The sequence below is a fragment of the Bos grunniens genome, chromosome 1, assembly GCF_055505025.1.
Source record: "Bos grunniens cultivar Pamir isolate PY7600 chromosome 1, Bosgru_T2T1.0, whole genome shotgun sequence".
Taxonomy (NCBI): Eukaryota; Metazoa; Chordata; class Mammalia; order Artiodactyla; family Bovidae; genus Bos; species Bos grunniens.
In genome coordinates, this window is record NC_141165.1 from 104,439,377 (window position 1) to 104,463,617 (window position 24,241).

A 24,241-nucleotide genomic window follows, 5' to 3' on the forward strand; every position below is an offset into this window, starting at 1 on the left:
AGGCTCATGTCATGACTCTATCTAAAGTTTGGAAGCCTTCATTCAGAAGATTTGGACTTTTAAAAGGGTTGTGGATAGAGTAAGCATGAATAAGAAGACTGAGTCAACATATGAAAATGCTTAGTAGCAGATGGTAGTCAGTAAAGATAATCTCTGAGCACACATTAGAGATGTTATTTTTTTATCTAACAAGGTATTTTATGGAGAGATTATGGATCTCCAGTTTCAGTTCAATTACAGTCAGGTGTGAGGATCCCAGTGATTGTTATGATAGCCTTTGCTTACCCTTTATGTGCACGTCTTATTTTCTGTACAAGAGGAATATCTAGGAAGCAAGAACTTTCCCAAGGAAATACATATTTCTAGCATGATTCCCACACCCCCTGCAGCATATAGCATACACCGAACATACATACTGAACTCTTCCTAAGTCATATGGTTAGTTCTTTGAACACTTAGAAAAATCCTGCTTCCGCACCAAAAAGGTGTACCACAGAAGACTTTAAGCTGCTGACAATTAAAGAAAAATCTCCCATTTAAAAATTCAAGGCAACCACATTCTGCAATTATCCTGCAACCTGGTGGGCATTTTTCATTAAGGAAGTAATTTAATCTCATGAAAAAATTATTTAATTTAATGCACAGTGTCTCTCTTTTTCTCTCTCACTCACATACACACACGAATACATAAATGTGAGCAGTAATGAAGCTGAAAATTAATCTAACAATTAGGACAGGAAGAAGCGATTGCAAAACTGCTTGTGCAGAGTGCAAAAAGCGAGAATACAGATAATATTTTGTCATTAGAGTAGGGAGTGTTCTGGGTGGAGGAGGGAAATATGCTGCTCATATCCTTGCAAAGAGTATGATAAATTATTGACCTATTCCAAAAATATTTGCTACAGTGAACTTGGCCATATGCAGCTCCTTCTATCAAGCTGTCTTCTCTGCCTCTTTGATTTAACCTGATTTCCTGCTATCAGATTACCAGAGAATTTTGTCATTGACTGTGGATGGGATATTAAACATGTCACAGGAACATCAGTATTCCAGAGTGAAATCTTGAGACTGATCGCTTTGGGACCACAGCTCACCCTTGGCCCTATCTCTGTATGACTGCAACGACAGTTATCATTTTAATAACTAGGTCTGTCTCCCTCTGGTTAAAACACAGATGAGTTGTCCAGGTCCCCTTCCAAGCAAGGCCTTGCTGCCCAATTTCAGAGAGTGCCGTCTGCAGACAACCTCCAGCTGTCAGCTCCTTCAATACAGAGCTGCCTAACCCAAGCTCATGCCCTGCCAGGGTAACCCACATCTGGCTTATGTGAGTTGTTTATAGTTTGTGACTTACATACATAATGCTGATTTGAAAATTCTTGAACATGTCATTTGGGAAACATAAGTACACATTTCTCCTACGGTTTCTACTAAGAATGGAATTGCTGGGTCATAGTGTCTGCGTGTGCTCACCTTTAGCAGACCCTGCCAGATAATTGATAGTTTTTGAAAGTAATTATACAAATTTATACTCCTTCCGGCCTTGTCTGAAAGTTCCGGTTGCTCCCCATTTTCTTCAGCATTTAGTATAGTTTTAGTCTCTTTTATTTTAATCACCATGGTGAGTTGCCTGTGATGTCTCATTGTCATTTTAATTTGCTTTTTCCTGATGCCTGATGAAGTTGTGCCCATTTCCATATGCTTATTTGGCAATTGGGTATTCCCTTTTGTCTTTTGCTGTTGGGTTACCTGCTTTTTCTTTTGATTTAAAGAAGTTTTTTTTATATACCCTGGACATGAGTCCTTTGTCAGATATATTAATATGTATTGTAAATACCTACCTTTTGGCTTTCTTTTCACTCTTATTGGTGTACTGTGATAAAATGGCTTAATTGTAATATACTCAAAATGATGTGTTTTGGAGAGAGTGGCATATGGCTGATATTTGTGTTTTAATCTTTGTTTCAATAATCTTTATTTAAATCTAGGTTTAAGAATCTTTGCTTCCCAGTGTTACAAAGATAATCTCTTGTTTTCTTCTTGATGCTGTATTGTTTTACCTTTTTCATTGAGATCTGCAGTCCATCTAACATTTATTCTTATATACAGTGTGAGAGTGTAAGGCAGAACTCAAGATTTATTTGGTTTTCATATGTTTATGCAATTGACCCAATTTATTTTTAAAAATTTTCTTTTTACCAGTGCTCTGCTTTGTCATAAAAAGAGAACATGTTTTTGTGGGTCTGTATCTGGACATTCTGTTTTATTTCATTGGTCTGTTTGTTTAGGTAGTATCTCTTAGATTTTATTTTCTGTTTATTTGTTGCTGCTATTTAAAAATACATTTATCTGTGTATGTGTGTATTTGTACACATCTCGAGCAAACTTGCTAAACTCACTTATTCATTCTAACTGTAGGCCTGTAGACTCTTTTGCATTTTCTGTGTATACAATTATATTATCTGCAAATAACATCCATCTTATTTCTTTCTTTATAAGCCTTATCCCTTTTATTTCCTTTATCTTGTCTGAAATATACTGTTTAAGAATCCTAGTCTATGTTGGATATACGTTGCATTAGTAAGGAGAACGCTTTCAATATTTCAGTTTTACCATTAAGGATGATGTTAGCTTTATGACTTTTATAAATATCATAAGATGGGTTAAGGAACTTTATTTTTTGTTCCTAGTTTGTTGAGTTATTATTATGAATGGATGTTAAATTTTTTCAAGTGATTTTTTTCTTTATTCATCTATTGAAATGACCATTTGATTTCTCTCTTCTTGTTTTCTCTCTTCTTGTTTTCTCTCATGTTATAATGGTTTATTGAGTATTAAACTAACCTTGCATTTTGGAATTAATGTACCTTAATCATGTTATATTATCTTTTTGTATGTTACTGGATTCTGTTGGCTGTTAGGTTTTTATATCTCTACAAAAGATACTGATCTGTATTTTTTTTCTTGTTTTTTAAATATCTTTGTCAGGTTTTCATGTGATGCTCTGAAGTTCTTATAAAACAAGTTGGCAGTTGCTACCCCTTTTTTTTCTATATTCTGGTAGGGTTCACATAAGGTTGTTGTTATTTCTTTCTTAGGTGTTTGAGAAAACTCACTGATAATGCCATATAGGTATAGGAATTCCCTGGTTGCCCAGCTTCCACTGCTGAGGGCGCAAAGTCAATTCCTGATTGAGGAACTAAGCTCCCACAGGCCATGCAGCATGGCCAAAAACAAAACGAGACACACAGGCAAAGCATGTAGGTGTGGCTGTTTCTTTGTGAAAAAGTTTTTAATTACATATGTTTATCCTAAAATGTTTCATATTTTTTCATTATACTATTGATATATAAATACATTCTTATAAAAATTCAAATATTAAAGATAGAACTAAAGACTCCTTTAACCATCACCCCATAAAATTTTTAGTTGTGCTTTACTGCATTTCATCAGAGACGTGACTTGATATCCTGTGGTGGTCTTCAGAGGTTTAGGCTCTACCCAGTTTGCCTATGTGAGCTTGGGCAGCCTACTTTGAAGTAGCCACATCTCAATATCCTCATGAAGTTTTTAAGAGAATCATATGTGATGATTTTAGAAACAATGTTTAACATAGTGCCTGACACATATAAAGCATTCCTTGAATATTAACATTGAAGTTGCTATTATTAGACTTAAAAAGATCTCAGAATGGATGTAAAGTACATAGGATTTCCTCCCCAGAGTGATTTTTAAAAATTCCCAGAGAAAGTGAATTCAGAGTTGAAACAAAGGTTTAAAAAGAAAAAATGGGTTAGACACTCTTCATGGAGGGAGCCCGTAAAAGCTGTTGTAAATGGTTTTATATTCATTAAAATAAAACTATAAAAACAGAACAATGAATGAAGATTTCATCACTAATTATTCATAACAGAATTGAGGGAGGAACAATAAGAATAGAGGGAAAAGGTGGGACATACAGCAGAAGTAACATTCTGTGATGGAAAGCAGTTCAAGACATCAGGGCCTGCCCCTGCCACTGGGGGCTGGAGCGAAAGGTGCCCATAGATCAGTCAGCTGTGCCCTGGCATGGACTTTTCCTGAGCCTGTAAGAAAACCATCCCACTACACACGAAGGTGCCTTCCTCAGCTTTTCTATATCAAGAGTCTTTGGCACAATGCCTTTCCACACATAAAGAAGCTCAAACTTGGGTGGAAAAAAAAAAAAAACTGAGAGTTTGACATTTCACAAGTTGTAAATTAGTAGAACTTATACACAGATAAAAGTTTCATTTGCCATCCCTAGCTCATGTTTCAGACTCTCTTTTCCCTGCTATTTCAGAGAGGCGCTTTAAGCACTAAGTTGGGAAAAAACAAAATGTCTCTATGTATGCAAAGGAAATTGTTTAGGTGTTGTTCTGTTGAAGTAAAACCCAAAGATCTGTAGTCTTCCAGTCACCTTAACTTTTGTAACTAGATCTCATGCATTTTGATTTTATGGTATACAGTGAATCACCATCTGCAGAGATGTTATCACAGTTCTCCAGTTTCTGAAAAAAGGAGATATATAATTTGGTACTCAAGAATTTGGAACAGGGAGGAGGATTATAGTTTCAACAATACCTTTGCCATCTACCTCACAAGATTTTGTGTGACAGAACTACGCACAAGATTTTGTATGAAAGGATTTGTAAAATAGAAGGAAAGTCTAAAGAAATTATATTCTCTATCATTATTAGTTTTCTCATTTCCATAGAGAGAAGAAATGTGCTAGATTAGATGAAAAGGTCACCTTCAATAGCGATGAGAAATGATGCTTAATAGACACACGTGGAGCACTTTGGAACAGGTGACCAGTAACCTCTCGTAGTCCATGTGATCTCACTTGACACGTAACAAAAAGAAGTCTTGGTTTACCTTAAGTACTCTTTGGTAGTTCATTTTATGACAAAGAAAAGCAGCATGTAGTATGTTAAGAGGCACCAGCATGGAATGCTTTCCACTTTCCAGACATGAAACTTTGGAAAGGTCATTTAACCTGATTCTTTTCTTCCCTATAAATTATGTATATATAGTCAGATTTCTGTATCACAAACCACCCCCAAATCACAGTGGTTTACAACAATAGTAACATACATTTATTCTCATTCAAGATATGCATCTGCCAATGTGTGCTCAGCTGTGGCTTTGCTCCATCTGCTTTCCATGTTTCTTATTCTCAGACCTATAAGATAAACCCTTTGTGGGGCTTGCCTATTATCATGGCTGAAAGAAAGGGCAAGTGAGTTGACGATACCCCTTAGATTTTCTGCACAGTCCTGGCGTAGGCCCTGTCCGTCATCATTCCACTGGCCAAAGAGAATCACGTGGGCAAGGCCAGCATGACTGGAGCAATGAAGTGCACTTCCCCCACAGCCAGCAGCAAGTCACATAACCCTATTACAGGCAAGGAGAGCGGTGAAAAAGAAGGGACAAGGAATATCTACTAGTGCTCTCAAACGTTGTCTCAGACGAGAAAAGTATTTAAAAGTGCCTCATAACCGAATGGATTCTCTCTTATTTAAGAATTGCTGTTATTGTTTAACAGTTCTTCTTACTGCTCCTTATTTGGAGGATTGGATCCTAACATATCATTGAAACCTATATTCTCCATTCTTACCACTAACCTTTCTAAAGTTTTTAACTCTCTCACTTGTAGTTTTTTAAAGCTATGTATTCATGTTTTGGGACCTCCCAGATGGCTCAGTAGTGACGAATCTGCCTGCAACTTAGGAGACACAGGTTCGATTCCTCAGTTGGGAAGATCCCCTGGAGAAGAAAATGGCAACCCACTTCAGTATTCTTGCCTGGGAAATCCCAAAGACAGAGGAGCCTGGTGGGCTACGGTCCATGGGGTAAAAGAGTTGGATACAACTTAGCAACTAAACAACAACATTCATGTTTTTAAAATGTTACAAGTACAATTATTTATGTCCTCTATTATAGCTATATTAAACCCCTCTCAGAAATGTCTTTGGGCACCCAGAAAGTTTTTGACATTTTTTCCCTTGATGATTAAAACTGACAAGATTCTCTTATAGGAAATTGGGAAAGTGTTGTTAGAAGAGGAAGAAATTTAAAATACCAACATTCAAATCCTGTTTTAATAAACACATATAAATATACACAGATATTAATTTTTACTACGTGGACAACTAATGAATATACTCTATTGGCAGTGTTTTTTCACCTTACTGTATGCTACATGTGTGAAAAACAGGCTTTTTTTTCTGTGAAATATTTTTGATATGAATTTAACATTTTAATATACAATATTATATATTGTATATATATGCCTGTGTGTATATATGTTATATAATTGAATATAAAATCATATGGAATTTTAAAATCCAGTGATGAGCACTTATGAACCCAGTACCCAACCTGAGAGAGAACTGGGCCATTACAATACCCTGGAAGTTGTCCATGTGCTGCCCCGCTGCTGCCCCTCCCCACCCCCACCCCATAGGTAATCACTGTCCTCTGATTTGTGTACTGCCAGTAGCTGCTACTGCCTCTTCTTTTTTTTTTTTTTCCTTTTTAGTGTTTTCACATATATGTGTGTCCTTCCCAGGTGGCTCAGTAAAGAATCCACCTACAATATAGGAGACCCAGCTTTGATCCCTGGGTCGGGAAGATTCCCTGGAGAAGGCAATGGCAACCCACTCCAGTATTTTTTTATGGAGAATTCCACGGACAGAGGAGCCTGGTGGGCTACAGTCCATGGGATCACATAGAGTCGGGCATGACTTGGCGACTAACACAACAACATGTGTGTACATCTCCAAATAGTGTATCCTTGACTTTTGCTGTGAGCTTTATAAAAACGTTACCATACAACATTGTTTTTAGGAATGAAATATATGTTGCAGAATTAGTTTAAATCGTCCTCTACTGTTAAGATATTTAGAGAGTGTTCTACTATTTTACACAGAGCTTATACATTGTCCTTTGTGTGTATCCCAATTATTTCCTTGGGAATAATTTCTAGAGGTGAAATTGCTGGGTTAAAGTATAAGAACACTTTTATAAGGCTTTTATAAAAATAGTTGTATGTCAGGAAATGTGTCCATCTCAAAAGATTTTAAGAAAACAAGCATTCAGATTTGCCTGGCAGATAATTATAGATCATTACTAGTTTTCCACTTTAAAAGGCAATAAGAATACACAAATGTCCCATTAGCTTATCAAATTAGAAAGTCCAAAACCAAATTCTTCAGTATTTCTGACCCCCTGAAATCTATTCTGTTCTTGTCACACTGTGATTGTACTATGCTCTCAGTTCCTAAGGCTAGAAACCTTGCAGACATCTGTCTACTTGCCCACATCTGTCTACTTGCCCACCTCCCCTTCAGCCGCCTCACACTTCCCCTGAGTCAGTAATCAACACACTTCCCCTGAGTCAGTAATCAAATACTTGTAGTCTGTCTCTGCAACGTCCCTGGAATCCACCCCTTCCCTTCCATTCTTACAAGCACTGCTCTGATAAACCCCTGCTAATCTGTCAAGTGGACCATGACACAGCTTCTTAATTGGTCTGCTGCTGCTGCTAAGTCACTTCAGTTGTGTCTGACTCTGTGCGACCCCACAGATGGCAGCCCACCAGGCTCCCCCGTCCCTGGGATTCTCCAGGCAAGAACACTGGAGTGGGTTGCCATTTCCTTCTCCAGTGCATGAAAGTGAAAAGTGAAAGGGAAGTCGCTTAGTCGTGTCCGACTCTTAGTGACCCCATGGACTGCAGCCTACCAGGCTCCTCCATCCATGGGATTTTCCAGGCAAGAGTACTGGAGTGGGTTGCCTTTGCCTTCTCTAATTGGTCTGCTACCTGCCTTCAATCTCAACCTTTCTAATTAGTCGTTCACTCTGTTACTTTCTCAAAACACAGACTTGTCTTTAAAACTGAAACTAAAAATCTTTGATAGCTCTCCATTATCTCTACAAGGTAAAATCCACACTCCTTAATTAAAGCCCTTGATCTAATTTAACCTACCATCTCCAGCTTTGTTTCCTTGTGATTCAACCACCCCACCCTAAGAACTTTGTGTGTTATATTCTAGCCAGCCTGGCCTACTGTTCTCTATAATTTTTCTGTTTTCCGTTGTTCTTGTTACTCCCTCAGCCTAAAATACTGTTCCTCTCCCCCTCCTTTTCAGCAAGTTGAAATGCTAGTGCTCATGTTTCAAGGTTCCAATGAAATGGCAGCTCCTCCATGGAGCTTAACATCAATGTAAGTTATCATAGTTATGCACAGATGAGTCAGGCATGTTTGCTTCTCTCAAAATACTTTGAATATCAAAACATGAAAAAAATGCATGTTTTAAACATTTGTTGGATCGAAAACAGTGCTAGGTAGAAAAAAGTAGAACACAAAACTGTTTTAAACACCAGTTACACTAAATTTTAAATGTATGTATAAATATATGTGTATGTTTATACATTTATATATGTAAATATATACACACATATACATATATATCTATTGACAGAGACAGAGACTGATAGGAATACTTGAGCTTGATGTTTATTAAGCTTCTAACATTTTTTTTTTTTAATCAGGCAGGATGAGTACTTCTTTACAAAATTATTATAATGATACTTGTTAGGTTCATTATCTTTCATCAAGATGCTTGCTTGAGCTTAAACAGGTTCCCATTTTAAAACTTAACCACATTAGATCTAGTTGCAGGAGGTCAGCCAGTTGCTTCTCCTTCCTTTTCCTTTGTTGACTGGCTTAGTTGGAGGGGCCTGTTTCCAGGTCACGTCTGTCTAACCATAGTCATAGGTCATGAGCAGTCCAGGCATTGCTATAGATGACTATTAGATGGGTGAATCAATGATCTTCAAGATTCTTTCCACGCTTGTATTCTGAGATACGTTCCACTCATGAGACAGAAAAAATGCTTAAGGACACAGCAAAGTGCTGTTTGTTCTCTGCTCTAGGGTTTCCCTGGTGGCTCAGGCAATAAAGAATCTGTCTGCAATGCAAGAGACCCAGGTTTGATCCCTGGGTCAGGAAGATCTGGAGAAGGGACTGGCTTCCCACTCTAATATCCTTGCCTGAGGAGCCTGGCAGGCTATAGTCCGTGGGGTCGCAGAGTTGGACACAACTGAGCAACAAACACTTCTTTCACTAGCACCTTCACTGATGTCAAGCAACCAGTTTCTCCTTTTATTAACTCTGAACTGCCAAAAGATACTGTGTGGGGATTAGTACACTGGGCTTCTGATCCACATGCACCACTACCTCTGGGGCCTTGGACACGGCCCTTTCTGTCACCGAGCGTCTGTTTGCTCTATCTGTGAAATGATGAAGGTCAGGCTAGATGCTCTTTGAGCTTCTTTGCAGATGTAATGTAATTTCATAATTGATATGTGTGAAATATCCAAGGATTTTTTACCATATAATCACAGACACGTTTCAAAGTTAAGAAATTATTACACTAGAACTATTCACAAAAGAGTTTTTCCTTCATAAAGTGGTGTAGATATAAAATGGGAGCAGGAAGGGAGAAAATGCAGGAAGGTATGTGTGATTGAAGGATAGCCTGGCCCCATCACTTACTTCAACTCACCTTAATATTTTTTCTCTTCTGATGAATATTTCTCAAGTCTTAAAATTGTTACCTTTAGTAATATAAATCAAAAATTTTGAGAATCTCTTCTAGGAAATTAAAATGTTGGGATAGATTTTAAATATGCACACAAATTTAGATCAGTCTCAAAGTAGTAGAATATATCTCAAATATATGAACTCTAATAATCATTATAGAGATTTCTTAAGAGAGAGACTCTGAAGTCTAAACAAGAGAGCCCCATTTTAATTTCAAGGGACAAACTAATATTTGATATATGATACAAGTTCAAACTACCTTACAATTGTGCTCGTTTCATATGCTAGCAAGGTAATGCTTAAAATCCTTCAAGCTAGGCTTCAGCAGTACATGAACCAAGAACTTCCAGATGTACAAGCTGAATTTAGAAAAGGCAGAGGAACTAGAGGTTAAATTGCCAACATCCATTGGATCATAGAAAAAGCAAGAGAATTCCAGAAAAACATCTGCTTCATTTACTACACTAAACTGTGGAAAATTCTGAAAGAGATGGGAATACCAGACCACCTTACCTGCCTCCTGAGAAACCTGTATGAGGGTCAAGAAGCAACAGTTAGAACCGGACATGGAATAACGGACTGTTTCAAAGTTGGGAAAGGAGTATGTCAAGGCTATATATTGTCACCCTGGTTATTTTAACTTCTGTGCAGAGGACATCATGTGAAATGCTGCAATGGATATATCTGTCACAAGCTGGAATCAAGACTGCCGGAAGAAATATCAACAACCTCAGATATATAGATGATACTCCCCTAATGGCAGAAAACAAAGAGGAACTAAAGAGCCTCATGATGAAGGTGAAAGAGGAGAGTGAGAAAGCTGACTTAAAACTCAACATTAAGAAAACTAAGATCATGCCATCCAGTCCCATCACTTCATGACAAATAGATAGGGAAACAATGGAAACAGTGAGAGGCTATTTTCTTGGGCTTCAAAATCACTGAAGATGGTGATTGCAGCCATGAAATTAGGACACTTCTTCCTTGGAAGAAAAGCTATGACAAACCTAGACAGCATATTAAAAAGCCCAGACATCACTTTGCTGACACAGGTACATCTAGTCAAAGCTGTGATTTTTCCAGTAGTCATGTACAGTTGTGAGAGTTGGACCATGAAGAAAGCTGACTGCCAAAGAATTGGTGCTTTTGAACTGTGCTGTTGGAGAAGACTCTTGAGAGTCCTTGGACTGCAAGGAGATCAAACCAGTCAATCCTAAAGGAAATCAACCCTGAATATTCTTTGGAAGGACTGATGCTGAAACTGAAGCTCCAATACTTTGGCCACCTGATGTGAAGAGCTAATTAATTGTACAAAACCCTGATGCTGAAAAAGACTGAAGGCAAGAGGAGAAGGGGGCAATAGAGGACAAGATGGTTCCATGGCTTCACCAACTCAATGGACATAAGTTTGAGCAGACTCTGGGAGATGGTGAAGGATGGGGAAGCCTGGCGTGCTGCAGTCCATGGAGTCACAAAAAGTTGGACATGACTTAGCAACTGAAAAAAAACTTGATTCCAGAGTTGCTTCTGTTATACATAATTGTTACTGTTTAAACAAGTATTTCTTTTCTAGTAATTAGTTTTTTTTTTTCTATTTTGATGGGTAGTCATAAATATTAACCACCAGCAGTGCAGGGATGATTTATATTCAAATTGTCAGACATCACTCTGTGAACACATAAAATAATTTAAATTTATTTAGAACCTTTTATCCTGAAGTGCTCTACACATATTTCCTTATAATCTGATTGCAGGCTATATATAGGCCTCTCCTACCTGAAACAGAGCAGCAACCAAAGTAATTAAAATAAAGAATATAGCTTCAAAACTGTAGAAGAAAGAAGGAAATGTATTTTTCACTTGTTTCTCTATGCTCTTATCCCTATAGGATTGGAGAATCCATGTTGACCAAATGCACCAGCACAAAAGTGGGATTGAATCTGCTCTAAAGGAAACCAAGGTATGTGACTTACTTCAGATGAGTCAGTGAGTCCATTTATTCATCTGTGAAGTACCTGTTAAGGGAAGACATGAAAGAAAAGTGGCGCAGTCCTTACCCTTGAGGAGTTTACTGATCAAATATACCATATTATATTTCAGCAGCCCTAAGATTTAAACCAACTAAATAAAGGTAACTATTTAAAAGATGTGGGTGTGTATATATATATATATATATATATATATATAGTTTATTGCATACTTTATACAATATATATATATAGTTTATTGCATACTTTATAGTATAGATATAGTTTATTTATATATGTAGGCGTGTTAGAATCATTTCATCATTCTTTCCTCTTTGAATCCCGAAGAATAACAGAGCGCCAGGCCAGCAATGCCTAGAACCTACAGCTTCCAGGCTTGCTGCCCTGCCAGGAATAGGGACTTTTGGAGACTACCACAAGGAAGCCAAGCTGGAGTAAGGTTCTGGTTCCCAGACTGGAGCTATAAGTTTGGTTTGGTTTGGTTTGAACGGTATAAGTTTATTTTCCCACAGTTGCAGAGGCTAGAAGACTGATATCAGGATGCCAGCTGACCAGGTTGTAGGGAGGGCTCTCTTCCTGGCCACATGCAGCCACTTACTCACTGTGTCCTCACATGGGGAAAGAGAGCTATGATATCTCTTCCTCATATTATAACAACACCAGTTCTGTGAGCTCCACTCTGATGACCTCATTTAATCAAAATCACCTCCTATAAGGCTCCAATACAGTCACTTGAGGGGAGACGGGGGAAAGGAAGGCATCAACATATTAATTTCGGAAAACACAATTCAATCATAGGAAGATTGCTCATGCCAAAGTATGAATCTGCTATAGAACCCCTTATTCCCTCTGAATACCACTCAAAACTGGCATCCTTTTTGTGTCACCCAATGATGTCACTGCAGACTAGAGCGATAAGTTTAATGATCTACTTCCAGCTGCAATATTCCAGTCATCTTTGAATTGTGCTTATAAGAAAATCATGTTATTCCCTTACCTACTTTGATTGTGAACTTTAAAGCAAATTCCACTCACACACATTTTGGATTTGCATAAGGACAAATAAATCAACTAACACTACCAGGTGCTTTTTAATTTTAACATTCTGCAGTGTGACTAAAATAATTTTCCTTGCACACTTTTTTGTTACTGAAAATTTCAAACTGTTTCATCTTTTTTATTTGTAACTAAGAATTTGTGGGCTGAACAGAGGGAGATTTAACCCATTTAAAACTACTTTGGAAAATCATATTTGTGTATTCTTTGCCTATTAAAATTTCATGAAATTTCTAGGGATTTTTGGACAGACTTCATAATGAGATTAGTAGGACTCTGGAAAAGATTGGCAGCCGAGAAAAGTACATCAACAATCAGCTGGAGCACTTGGTTCAGGAATATCGTGCGGCTCAAGCCCAGCTGAGTGAGGTAACTGAAGAGTGATGCCTGGGGCTCATTCCAGTTCATGACTCTGATCCCTAAACTTGACACAGCACTTCTCTTCTAGAGGGTCATGCAGTACTTTTCACAAACAGCAGCACAGTAATTCTCTGCCCGCATTCGGAAGCAAACGGAACTTGTCATCTCCATTTTACGTGCGATAGAAATGACATCCTAGGAGTCTTTAAAATGCATTTCTTCATCTGATTGAAGTAAAAGAAGTCATATATTCCTTAGAAAAGGAACAGAGTGTCAGGACACCTGGTTTTGTTTCTAAGTCTGCTGTTAATTTACTGTCTGAGTAGGAGGAAGTAGAAGAGTATGCATATACATGTGTTGGGGGAAAAGACAGCCTTGCCATAATGGCTTACAACCACATAATAAGGGATATGAAAGCCAGACACATTCAAAGACAGCAGTTTAATTAATTAAATGAGCACATTTTTTGATCCTGTCAAAGTTTTAGAATTTCAACCAAAAATAAAATAAAAACCTTCATCCTTTGAAAGCAGCCATGCTTTGTTCCAACGGTAGGGATCTAATGACTTTTCTCTGGGATTTATGCTCCCCACTTTCCTGATGTTGAGGAAGACCACTAAGAGCACTTACCAATGTCAGTTGAAGGCAGACAAGGTTAGAAGGAGAAAAGAATGGGAATAAACTGGAGATACTTCTATATTAATACTTTTAGGAGTTCTCAAAGACGAAGCAGAAGCTAACCTTCACATTTTTTATTGTTTGTTTAATTAACTGTTCACACATATACACACGTATTCATGGGTATTTTTATTTTTAAAATGCTGTAAAAAGTCTCTGATTAAAGCCACCCTGTATTTCTCAAACACTGACACTAAATAATTGTTAAATTAGTTCCCAAGAACATTTCTGTATTCTCATACTGCTTGTTAAATCTTACTAATTACTGATTCTGATGTTCTATTGTTTCTGAGAACGAGTTTTCTCTGCATAGCAGGCAGATTAGATCAACCAAGAGCCATTGTCTAAACTGTTGAGGAATGGCTGAGGACAAATTTTTATTGTGAACTGTGGCCCTGAGTGTTACACAGTCAGTACATGGTGGTTAAGGTAGTTCAGCCTTATATAGTGTTTTCATTAAACACATGGTGCCTGTTAGGAACATTCAAATAGCCGCTGTTAAAATGTCGCTTTTCACAAATGTATTCACAGACAAGGAAGGGGTTGTCATAGAATGATATGCAGAAATTGTAAATACAAAGAGGTCATATTTAAGTAATCTGCTTGTTTTGATTTTGCCATTAAACAAAATATTTTCTCCCTCAGGCAAGGGAGCGTTACCAGCAGGGAAACGGTGGAGTAACTGAAAGGACCAGAATCCTGTCTGAGGTACGCACTGTTCACCCAGATTCTCACCTGGCAGCAGGGCCCTGCTGTTGACAGCCATGGATGGGTTAATACTGCTACAGCCACGGTTGTTTACTTTAGTAATTGCTTCCTGTGGCTCTAAATCCTTTTCTTCAGGAGAAAAATCCCTAAATTTTCTTTTCAATGAATCAGTTAGATATTTATATACCTACTTATTTCCACAAAATGCCTAAAATTGTTTTACTAAATGTAATGTAAAATATGCTGATGATATTAGCACGTTTATAACCTTCCTTAATCTTTTTAAAAACATAATAATTATAATTAATATATAGAAGAGTTAAGTATTTACTTAAATGTCTATAGTAAATTTTAATATTAGTATTTAAGATATAATTTTTTAAATGATTGTTGTTGATAAATTGTATGTGATCCTATTTCTCTGTCCACAAATTGAGACGGGCATTTAACCCTTTCCCTTCTAAAGACTTTTTAGAAGGGATTTTTAGAGTATTTTTAGAATAGTCTAAAAAGAAGACTTTTTACAATGTTTACATACATTGTTGTATTTACTTTCATCATTTTGCAAGAAACAGAAGACCTAATATATATTAGTTATATTAATAATACATGTATTATATTTTATGTATTAGGTCTTACCTTTAAATATTTGTGTGTGTGTGTATATATATATATTAATAATATATACTCCCACTTCTCACTGAAGAGCTGAGAGGAAAAAAGACCTGAAAAGATCAGTAGCCAGTGTGGGACTAAAATCTAAGACTATCTTTGGATATACTCAAGTATAATTGTTACAAACTTTTCTGTATAGTGGGCTTCCTAGGTGGCTCAGTGGTAAAGAATCCACCTGCCAGTGCAGGAGACACAGGAGATGCGTGTTCAATCCCTGGGTCGGGAAGATCCCCTGGAGAAGGAAATGACAACCCACTTCAGGACTCTTGCCTGGAGAATTCCATGGACAGAGGTGGGCTCTAGTCCATGGGGCCACAAAGAGTCTGACATGACTGAGCAAACAGAGCACACACACACACACACACCCACACACACACACATTTCTATACAGTAGAATTAAGCTTTTTTCCTGGAGATTATTTGAGGAGTAAATAGTTATTTTAAAATAATAAAAATATTACTTTAGAAATACTTAGACTGTAGTCCTGTGGTGCTTCTAGGCAGATAAAACATTATACAGAACTAAAGTGCTCACTTACATTAGGTAAATTAACACTGGAAGGGAGTCCAGGGAACCATTTAGTTCTTTCGGAGTATGTAGTTATCCCCAGTTGTAACATTTCAGATGCCTGAACAAAATTAATTTGCTTTACTTGGATGTGCACTTTATTCCCAAGGAAGTTTTTACTCACCAGTATGATAAAAAATAAAGACTACTAAGTTACAATAATTATGGTTTGGTTCTAAATTGTATCAAAAATTTTTCAGTTTTTTAAAGGTGATACTTTCTACCAATATTAATTCTAGTTTGGAAGTTTGCTAATAACAGAGACTATAGTACAATTTTGAGTATGATGTAGAGTATATATAAGGGCCAGTATAGCAGCACAGTATGCTTCTTGGAGTTCATGGTTTGGATAAAGCAGTTAGAATATTTTTACATATAGCCATATGGCATAAATGTTATTTTTAGTGTCCTATAGTGGAAGAGGTGGCATATTCTCTTACAAAACTATAATATTAAGAAAGATACCTAGTAAATCTTTAGAATTAGCAAAGCTTTTAGGATGTTTATGGTATTTTAATTAATAACTAGTCATTAGAGACTTGCATGGTAGATGCTATGAGATAACTGCAAGGCTTGAGTGCCTAATGCCTAAAAAAAAACAACTTAGATCTTTTTTATTCTATCATGTTATAACCTGAGAGAGTTAATGAGAAAGTAATTTGGTGATGTCAGTATCAGACTTTATTTTTTGGGGCTCCAAAATTACTGCAGATGGTGATTGCAGCCATGAAATTAAAAGAGGCTTACTCCTTGGAAGGAAAGTTATGACTAACCTAGATAGCATATTCAAAAGCAGAGACATTACTTTGCCAACAAAGGTCCGTCTAGTCAAGGCTATGGTTTTTCCTGTGGTCATGTATGGATGTGAGAGTTAGACTGTGAAGAAAGCTGAGCACCGTAGAATTGCTGCTTTTGAACTGTGGTGTTGGAGAAGACTCTTGAGTCCCTTGGACTGCAAGGAGATCCAACCAGTCCATTCTAAAGGAGATCAGCCCTGGGATTTCTTTGGAAGGAATGATGCTAAAGCTGAAACTACAGTACTTTGGCCACCTCATGCAAAGAGTTGACTCATTGGAAAAGACTCTGATGCTGGGAGGGATTAGGGGCAGGAGGAGAAGGGGACAACAGAGGATGAGATGTCTGGATGGCATCACCGACTCGATGGACGTGAGTCTGAGTGAACTCCAGGAGTTGGTGATGGACAGGGAGGCCTGGCGTGCTGCAATTCCTGGGGTCGCAAAGAGTCAGACATGACTGAGCGACTGAACTGCACTGAACTGACTGAACAATAGGAGCATGCTTAGAAGATAAAAAACTTAGCATGTCTGCATACTTTATCTTATTGTTCAAATTGGGAAGCCCAAATTATGTCTGGGATACTGCTAATATCTTTGTATCCCTTTATGTGTGTATTATGTCTGAATTATTTGTCTTAATACGTCATTCAAAAATTTGGAAGTTTCTTTAAAATCCAGTGCTCATGAGATTTATAATTTATAAAGTAATTTAAATTTGTTTTCAATGAAAGGTTACAGAAGAGCTAGAAAAGGTGAAACAAGAAATGGAAGAAAAAGGCAGCAGTATGACCGACGGTGGTAAGTACACACGAATTTTAAGAAGAAAATAAGCAAAAGTGTCTCTCCTTAAGAAATGTATTTTTTAGAAGGTATTAATAAATAGGAAGTCTCCTTTTTAAAATGAATTTGTTTGAAGGAGGGGTACATGGTACAAAAATGATGTCTGATAATCAGTATACTATTTTCCTTATAAATGAGCTGAGAAGAGTCATTTTTACTATCATTCAGGATTTTATTCAAACTATATCTGTTCGGATTCATTTTGATATTTGGCAAAACTAATACAATTATGTAAAGTTTAAAAATAAAATAAAATTTTTAAAAAAAAGAAAGAAAGAAATAGGATATGCCTGTTTAAAAAAAAAAGTAATATTTTGTTCTGTTTTCATCCAGTGAGATTCATCATTCCATTTTATTGTACAAAAACAGTCAGTGTAGGTGGTAATGTGATGACTCCCTTTTTCACTCACCCTCAGTAGGCCTGATAGTCAAGGGTCAGATAGGGAAGAATTAATATTCCGACAGTAATCATCTTCCATTGTGAGCTAGTTACTTTGACATGGCCTGGTGGTGATTGCCCAAAGGCCTTTCTATGTTCTAGAAAGATTTTAGAGTGTTAATGGTACATACTGAGTGATCTTTCAAAAGGTGATGTATAGAGGGTTTGCAGTATGTTTGAATGAGCCCATTAGCTGTGTCTCAAAGTAATTCTTTTTTCCCTTTGCATCCCTTTTTTAATCTCCTTTCTCCCATAGTATCCTTTTTTCCTTAGACAAATATACTAGCCCATTAAAAAATACTGAATAAATCATTATACACCCCTTTAGCAATTCTTCCTCTAGAAAAGAAGTTCAGCCTCAGTACATCAAATGCTACATCATTTCCCAGCCTAGAAATTTCAGGTGTTTAAAATGCCACAGCAAAACTGTGTGAATGTCAGTAAATTGTTGGCTGTTTTTAACCCTATTTTTGGCTTAAGACAAAGTGAGGAAAATGTCATACCATTCTGTAATAAACTGATACTCCAAATGAAAATTTTTATTCCATGTTATTTTCATTCTGCAGCTCCTCTGGTGAAGATTAAACAGAGCTTAACAAAGCTGAAGCAAGAAACCGTTCAGATGGACATTAGAATCGGTGTTGTGGAACACACATTACTCCAGTCGAAACTTAAGGAAAAGTCCAACATGACAAGAGACATGCATGCCACAATCATTCCAGAATCTGCAATAGGCTCTTATTAAAACATACCATTTATCATGCTTCTGATTATTGGTTTTTTATAGAAAATCATATTTCATGTTGCATAGATTACAAAGCACAGTTATTCCTCTTAAAGCATGTTGATGGGTATTTTTTTACATATATACACACATATTGTATCATGATGATTATGGATGGTCAAAACTTTTAAATTGAATATAATATTTAATAAAGTAATTTAAAATTCTCACTTTCAAAGCAGCTTTCACTAATCATTACATATAGTAAAGCCCTGACCTGGTGGCTCACTGTTCTTATGGTTCCTTGCATTTGAGAGAGAGGAACGTGGTGCAGAGTGGGTAGGACCCATGCTTTCTGCAGGTGCTGCTGCTGCTGTCAGCACGTGGACCTTTGGGACAAGCCAGCCCCTTCCATTTGATACACACACAGTCATCTCAAGTGCTTCTGCTCCCAGACGCAGCCAGCAATGGCTGGGAATTCTTTCCAAAATTCCAAACTACCCTTGCCTCAACTTTATGGTTACCTAAAATTACATTTTTTAAAAAAAAGCATTAGAATAAAACTTCAGTATTTTTATTAACATTTGAAGTTTATTATTTACCATGACCATTTCATGACTAAACTGATTTTATATCTACTATGATCTAAGGTTCCCTGATAAAAAATAAATATTTCAGTCATGTTTGATTATGTTTCTGTAGTGAATTAAAAGGTGTATACATTTCTCAGTTCTACTTTGTTCTGTGGTATCAGATATACTAAAGAATCATTTTGTAGCAGAAGGAAGGATAGCAAGTCATGTCACAATCATCCTCCTGGTACTGGCAGTCTTTACTTACATATCTTACTGAGCAACTTTCTCATCTGGGATTTCTAAGTTGGTGACATAAGCAATATGAGAGTGACCAGACTTGCAACTGGGGGAAACTGATGAGATGTGCTCAAACCAGAAGACAGCCCACACTTATTTTTTGAAAATAAGGGGGAAACAAGGATCTACTGATAAATTTTTATTAAAATACTATATATATGTGTGTGTGTATGCATATATATGTATATATATATGACAGAAAAAATAAAATCCCCTTATTTTTCATTCAAGTATTTTATTTCCACCCTGCTTTATTTTTAGCCTTTACTTTCCATATATATACCCTCACACACACAAATCATTTTCTTTCAAACTTTCTAGTTTAAGATTACATTTAGATAAATCAGTATGCATAAACTATTCTTTTACTCAAGAGTGAAAGTGAAAGTCCTGTCTGCCTCTTTGTGACCCCATGGACTATACACTCCATGGAATTCTCCAGGCCAGAACACTTTATTGGGTAGCCTTTCCCTTCTCCAGGGGATCTTCCCAACCCAGGGATCAAACCCAGGTCTCCCATGTTGCAGGTAGATTCTTTACCAGCTGAGCTATCAGGGAAGCCCATTACTCAAGAGGGTGGCAATCAATACAGTGGCAAAGTCAGTTTATTTAATTTGGGATAATAGGTAGTTTGAAATGAAGTCCCACATTTTTCCCGTCCTTTATGGTCATTGGGAGGCACAGAACAGAAAGACCAAAACCTAACATTTGGACCCACAAACTTAACAGCAGTTTCCTTGGAACTTATTTGCATAGGTATTGTCTTGGCTAAATAGTAATGTGACAAATTCAATCAATGCAAAGACCCCTTCTAGATAAATGAGAGCTCTCCATAAAATGTGCTTTTACTCAGAAACAAAGTGCACTCTTTATTTCATGCAAATGCAATAATCTAAGAACTTCCAATAACTAGTGTAAGCAACCTATTTTTACTTCCTTTGAAATAATCCAGTTTACTCAGGTTGGGCCAGGTGGTCCTCCTCTCAGTTCCCATAGAGCCCTGTGAATAACAGAACTTGTACTATATTGTCATTATTTTTTCCTCCATCATCTCTAATAGATTGAGCTACTTGAAGATAAGGAGAAAATCTTTCTTGTTTCTGTGTTCCTAAACAGTGTCAGGCTTTATTTTTGGGGGCTCCAAAATCACTGCAGATGGTGACTGCAGCCATGAAATTAAAAGACGCTTACTCCTTGGAAGAAAAGTTATGACCAACCTAGATAGCATATTCAAAATCAAAGACATTACTTTGCCAACAAAGGTCCATCTAGTCAAGGCTATGGTTTTTCAGTCGTCATGTATGTATGTGAGAGCTGGACTGTGAGGAAAGCTGAGCACCGAAGAATTGCTGCCTTTGAACTGTGGTGTTGGAGAAGACTCTTGAGAGTCGCTTGGACTGCAAGGAGATCCAACCAGTCCATTCTGAAGGAGATCAGCCCTGGGATTTCTTTGGAAGGAATGATGCTAAAGCTGGAACTCCAGTACTTTGGCCATCTCATGCGAAGAGTTGACTCATTGGAAAAGACTGATGCTGGGAGGGATTGGGGGCAGGAGGAGAAGGGGATGACAGAGGATGAGATGGCTGGATGGCATCACTGACTCAATGGACGTGAGTCTGAGTGAACTCCAGGAGTTGGTGATGGACAGGGAGGCCTGGCGTGCTGCAATTCCTGGGGTCGCAAAGAGTCAGACATGACTGAGCGACTGAACAGAACTGAACTGAACCAGGTCCTAGCACATAGGGTGTGAGTTAGTAAGTGAATGGGTAGATGTATCATGCAGTTCCAGAGTATACTGCAGGTCCTATTCTACAGCAGATTAATGTTACCAAGTCTGAGATCTGACACAGTTTCAAGGCAGTAATTATAGGTCCAGGATTGGAATTGGCAGCATTAGTATGAACTCATGGATTTTTCATACATTTAAATTAATTGAAAATATAAATATTTATAGATATAGAAATACAAATACATATATACATGTGTTTACTAGTTCTGTCCTCTAAGAGTGTCTAGAAACAGTCACAGTAGATAGCAATGAGAATACCTAGCACTTAGATCTTGGTTTCTAAATTTTCTACTTAACGAAAAAAAAAATGAAAACAGATTTCTTAGAAAAATTACTAATTCCTGGGCTAGGTCAGGGAAAGCACAGATGAGCCCAGAATTCTTTGCCAGATAGTAAGGACATGTGCAAAGAAATGATGAGGATATGGCTAAAGGACATAGACTGTAGAATATCATACTAGCCAATCTGGGACAACTGAGCATTAAAACAAATAATTATAGTAATAAGTTATAACCCAGAGAATAAAACAACAAACTATGAATCCATATTGCTGTTGCTAAGTTGCTTCAGTTGTGTCCAACTCTATGTGACCCCATAGACAGCAGCCCACCAGGCTCCCCCGTCCCTGGGATTCTCCAGGCAAGAACACTGGAGTGGGTTGCCATTTCCTTCTCCAATGCATGAAAGTGAAAAGTGAAAGTGAAGTCATTTAGTCATCTCTGACTCTTAGCGACCCCATGGACTGCAGCCCACAAGGCTCCTCTGTCCATGGGATTTTCCAGGCAAGAATACTGGAGTGAGGTGCCATTGCCTTCTCCGATGAGTCCATACAGGTAGAGATAAATGAATCAATGGCAGAAGAGAAGGGTCCTCCCGGTACAATAACAGCTAAAGTAAAAGAAATATGGCATTTAGAAATCACCATCTGGCAACTGCCATGCAGGTGTATCTCACAGATACTGCAGGTTCAATCCCAGGCTACCACCATAAAGTGAATAACACAATAAAGTATATCACATGAATTTTTTAGTTTCCCAGAGCATGTAAAGGTTATGTTCACAATAAACTGTAGTCTCTATTGTCTGCAATAACATTGTCTTTTAAAACTACATTGTACTATATTGTATATATTTTAATTAAAAAATACTGTATTGCTAAAAACTGCTAACCATCATCTGAGGTTACAAGTCATAGTAATAGAATCAAGGCCCACTCATCAGGTTGTGAACAAGAAGTTTAACTGTGAATAAATTGTGGACTTTCCTGGTGGCTCAGACTGTCTGTCTGCAATGCAGGAGACCCGGGTTTGATCCATGTGTTGGGAAGATTCCCTGGAGAAGGAAATGGAAGCCCACTCCAGTATTCTTGCCTGGAAAATCCCATGGACAGCAGAGCCTGGTAGGCTACCGTTCATGGAGTCGCAAAGAGTTGGACACGACTGAGTGACTTCACTTCACTTTTCACTTCCCAGGATGGTTGAGAAAGGATGGACAGGAAGGAGGGGAGAGGAAAAGTCTCCACTTCTGCTGGTACTTTTTAAATAGTCAAGAAGGAAAAGTACTCTTCAAGCAGAAAATTGAGAGACAAATTTGGATAATAGCTAATTATCTTCAGTAGCAAATAAGAAGGAATTTGATGGAGGAAAAAAAGATCACTAATCAGGGAATTTCCTCGTGTTCCAGTGATTAGGCTTCCATGCTTCCTCTGCAGAGGGCATGGGCTTAATGCTTGGTCAAGAACCAAGATTCCAAATGCCACATGGCATGGCCAAAAAGGAAAAAAAAAAGATCACTGATCATATAATAATAATAGTAAACATTTGAAGAATTAACTTTTCTTAATAATTACCCAAATGAAGCACAGAGAATGCAATAAGCATTTCCAAAGCATGTTAGAAAAATGGCACAGTATTACCAGTAATTTGAACTGGCCTCAATTTCCTTCTTTATGTACGTTGTTGTTGTCTCGTTGCTAAGTTGTGTCCGACTCTTTGTGACCCCATGGACTGCAGTCCACCAGACTCCTCTGCACATGGAATTTTCCAGGCATGAATACTGGAGTGGGTTGCCATTTCCTGACAAATGCTAAAACTAGTAGGTGAAAGTTTAATGAAAAACTGAGTATCTACATAATCTCAAAGCCCATGAGATATTCTACAGAGAGAAAAATCATAACTTGACAGTGGAGAAACCTGGGATATATCACTTTAAGGGATCAAAAGTTAACGTTACTAGCAGCGAAACAAATAGATATCATGTTTCTCCTGAAAAGAGCACACATTTCTGAAAGTGTATGACTTGAATCTGTTAATAGTCATGAGAAAACATCAGACAAATCCAATGGAGGGGTGTTTTACAAAATGGCCTCTGTTCTTCAAAAAAGTGTACTTATGGCTGACTCATACTGCTGTATGGCAGAAGCCAGCACAATATGGTGAAGCAATTATCCTCCAATTAAAAATAAATTTTAAAAAAATCAAGAGAAGCTGTGAAATTTAAAAAAAAAAAAATTACAAGGTCATGAAAAACAGACTGAGGAATTGCTCCAGATTAAAGGAGGTGAAAGAGACATAATGAAATGCAACAAACAATTCAAGACTGAATACTGGGCAAAAAAAATTAAAAAGCCTTTATTTGTTAGAAAAGGACATTACTGAGACAGGTAAGATTAAGATCTATAGACTGGATAATAGTGTTAAATCAACATTATTTTTTTGCTATTTGTACTGGAGTTATATAAAAGGATGTCCTTTGTTTTAGCAATACACACAAGTATTTGGAGGCAAAGAAGCATCATGTCAGCAACTTGCTCTCAAATGGTCCAGGGAAAAGAATGTATACTTGTGTGTGTATTTGTATATTCACACACACATAGAGAAGAAGAATGATTTTTAAAATATGGTTAACATTTTGAGATTTGAGAGAATAATATATAGAAATATATAGAAATCCACTGTGCATTTTTAGAACTTTTCTATAAATCTGAAATTATTTCAAAGTATAAAGCTAAAAAAATGATGGTTCTTGGAAATGATATGCTTCATATAAAGTAAATCTCCCTTTGATTCAAATAGGCAACTTGTGTGAATCGTATGACCTCTCCAATAAAATTATATGGCCCAC

General features: G+C 37.3%; 1 protein-coding gene across 1 annotated transcript in view; it reads left to right on the top strand.

Moving 5' to 3' along the window:
- The window catches only part of IFT57 (intraflagellar transport 57), a 73,483-nt gene extending 54,787 nt beyond the window's left edge, over positions 1-18,696 (top strand). Inside the window, exons 7-11 of the mRNA XM_086407753.1 lie at positions 11,514-11,585; positions 12,907-13,038; positions 14,353-14,415; positions 17,187-17,253; positions 18,301-18,696. Of these exons, the coding sequence (XP_086263879.1) occupies positions 11,514-11,585; positions 12,907-13,038; positions 14,353-14,415; positions 17,187-17,253; positions 18,301-18,479 (513 nt within the window). The 3' untranslated portion in view covers positions 18,480-18,696. The remainder of the gene's footprint in view (positions 1-11,513; positions 11,586-12,906; positions 13,039-14,352; positions 14,416-17,186; positions 17,254-18,300) is intronic.
- Positions 18,697-24,241: the final 5,545 nt, after the last annotated feature.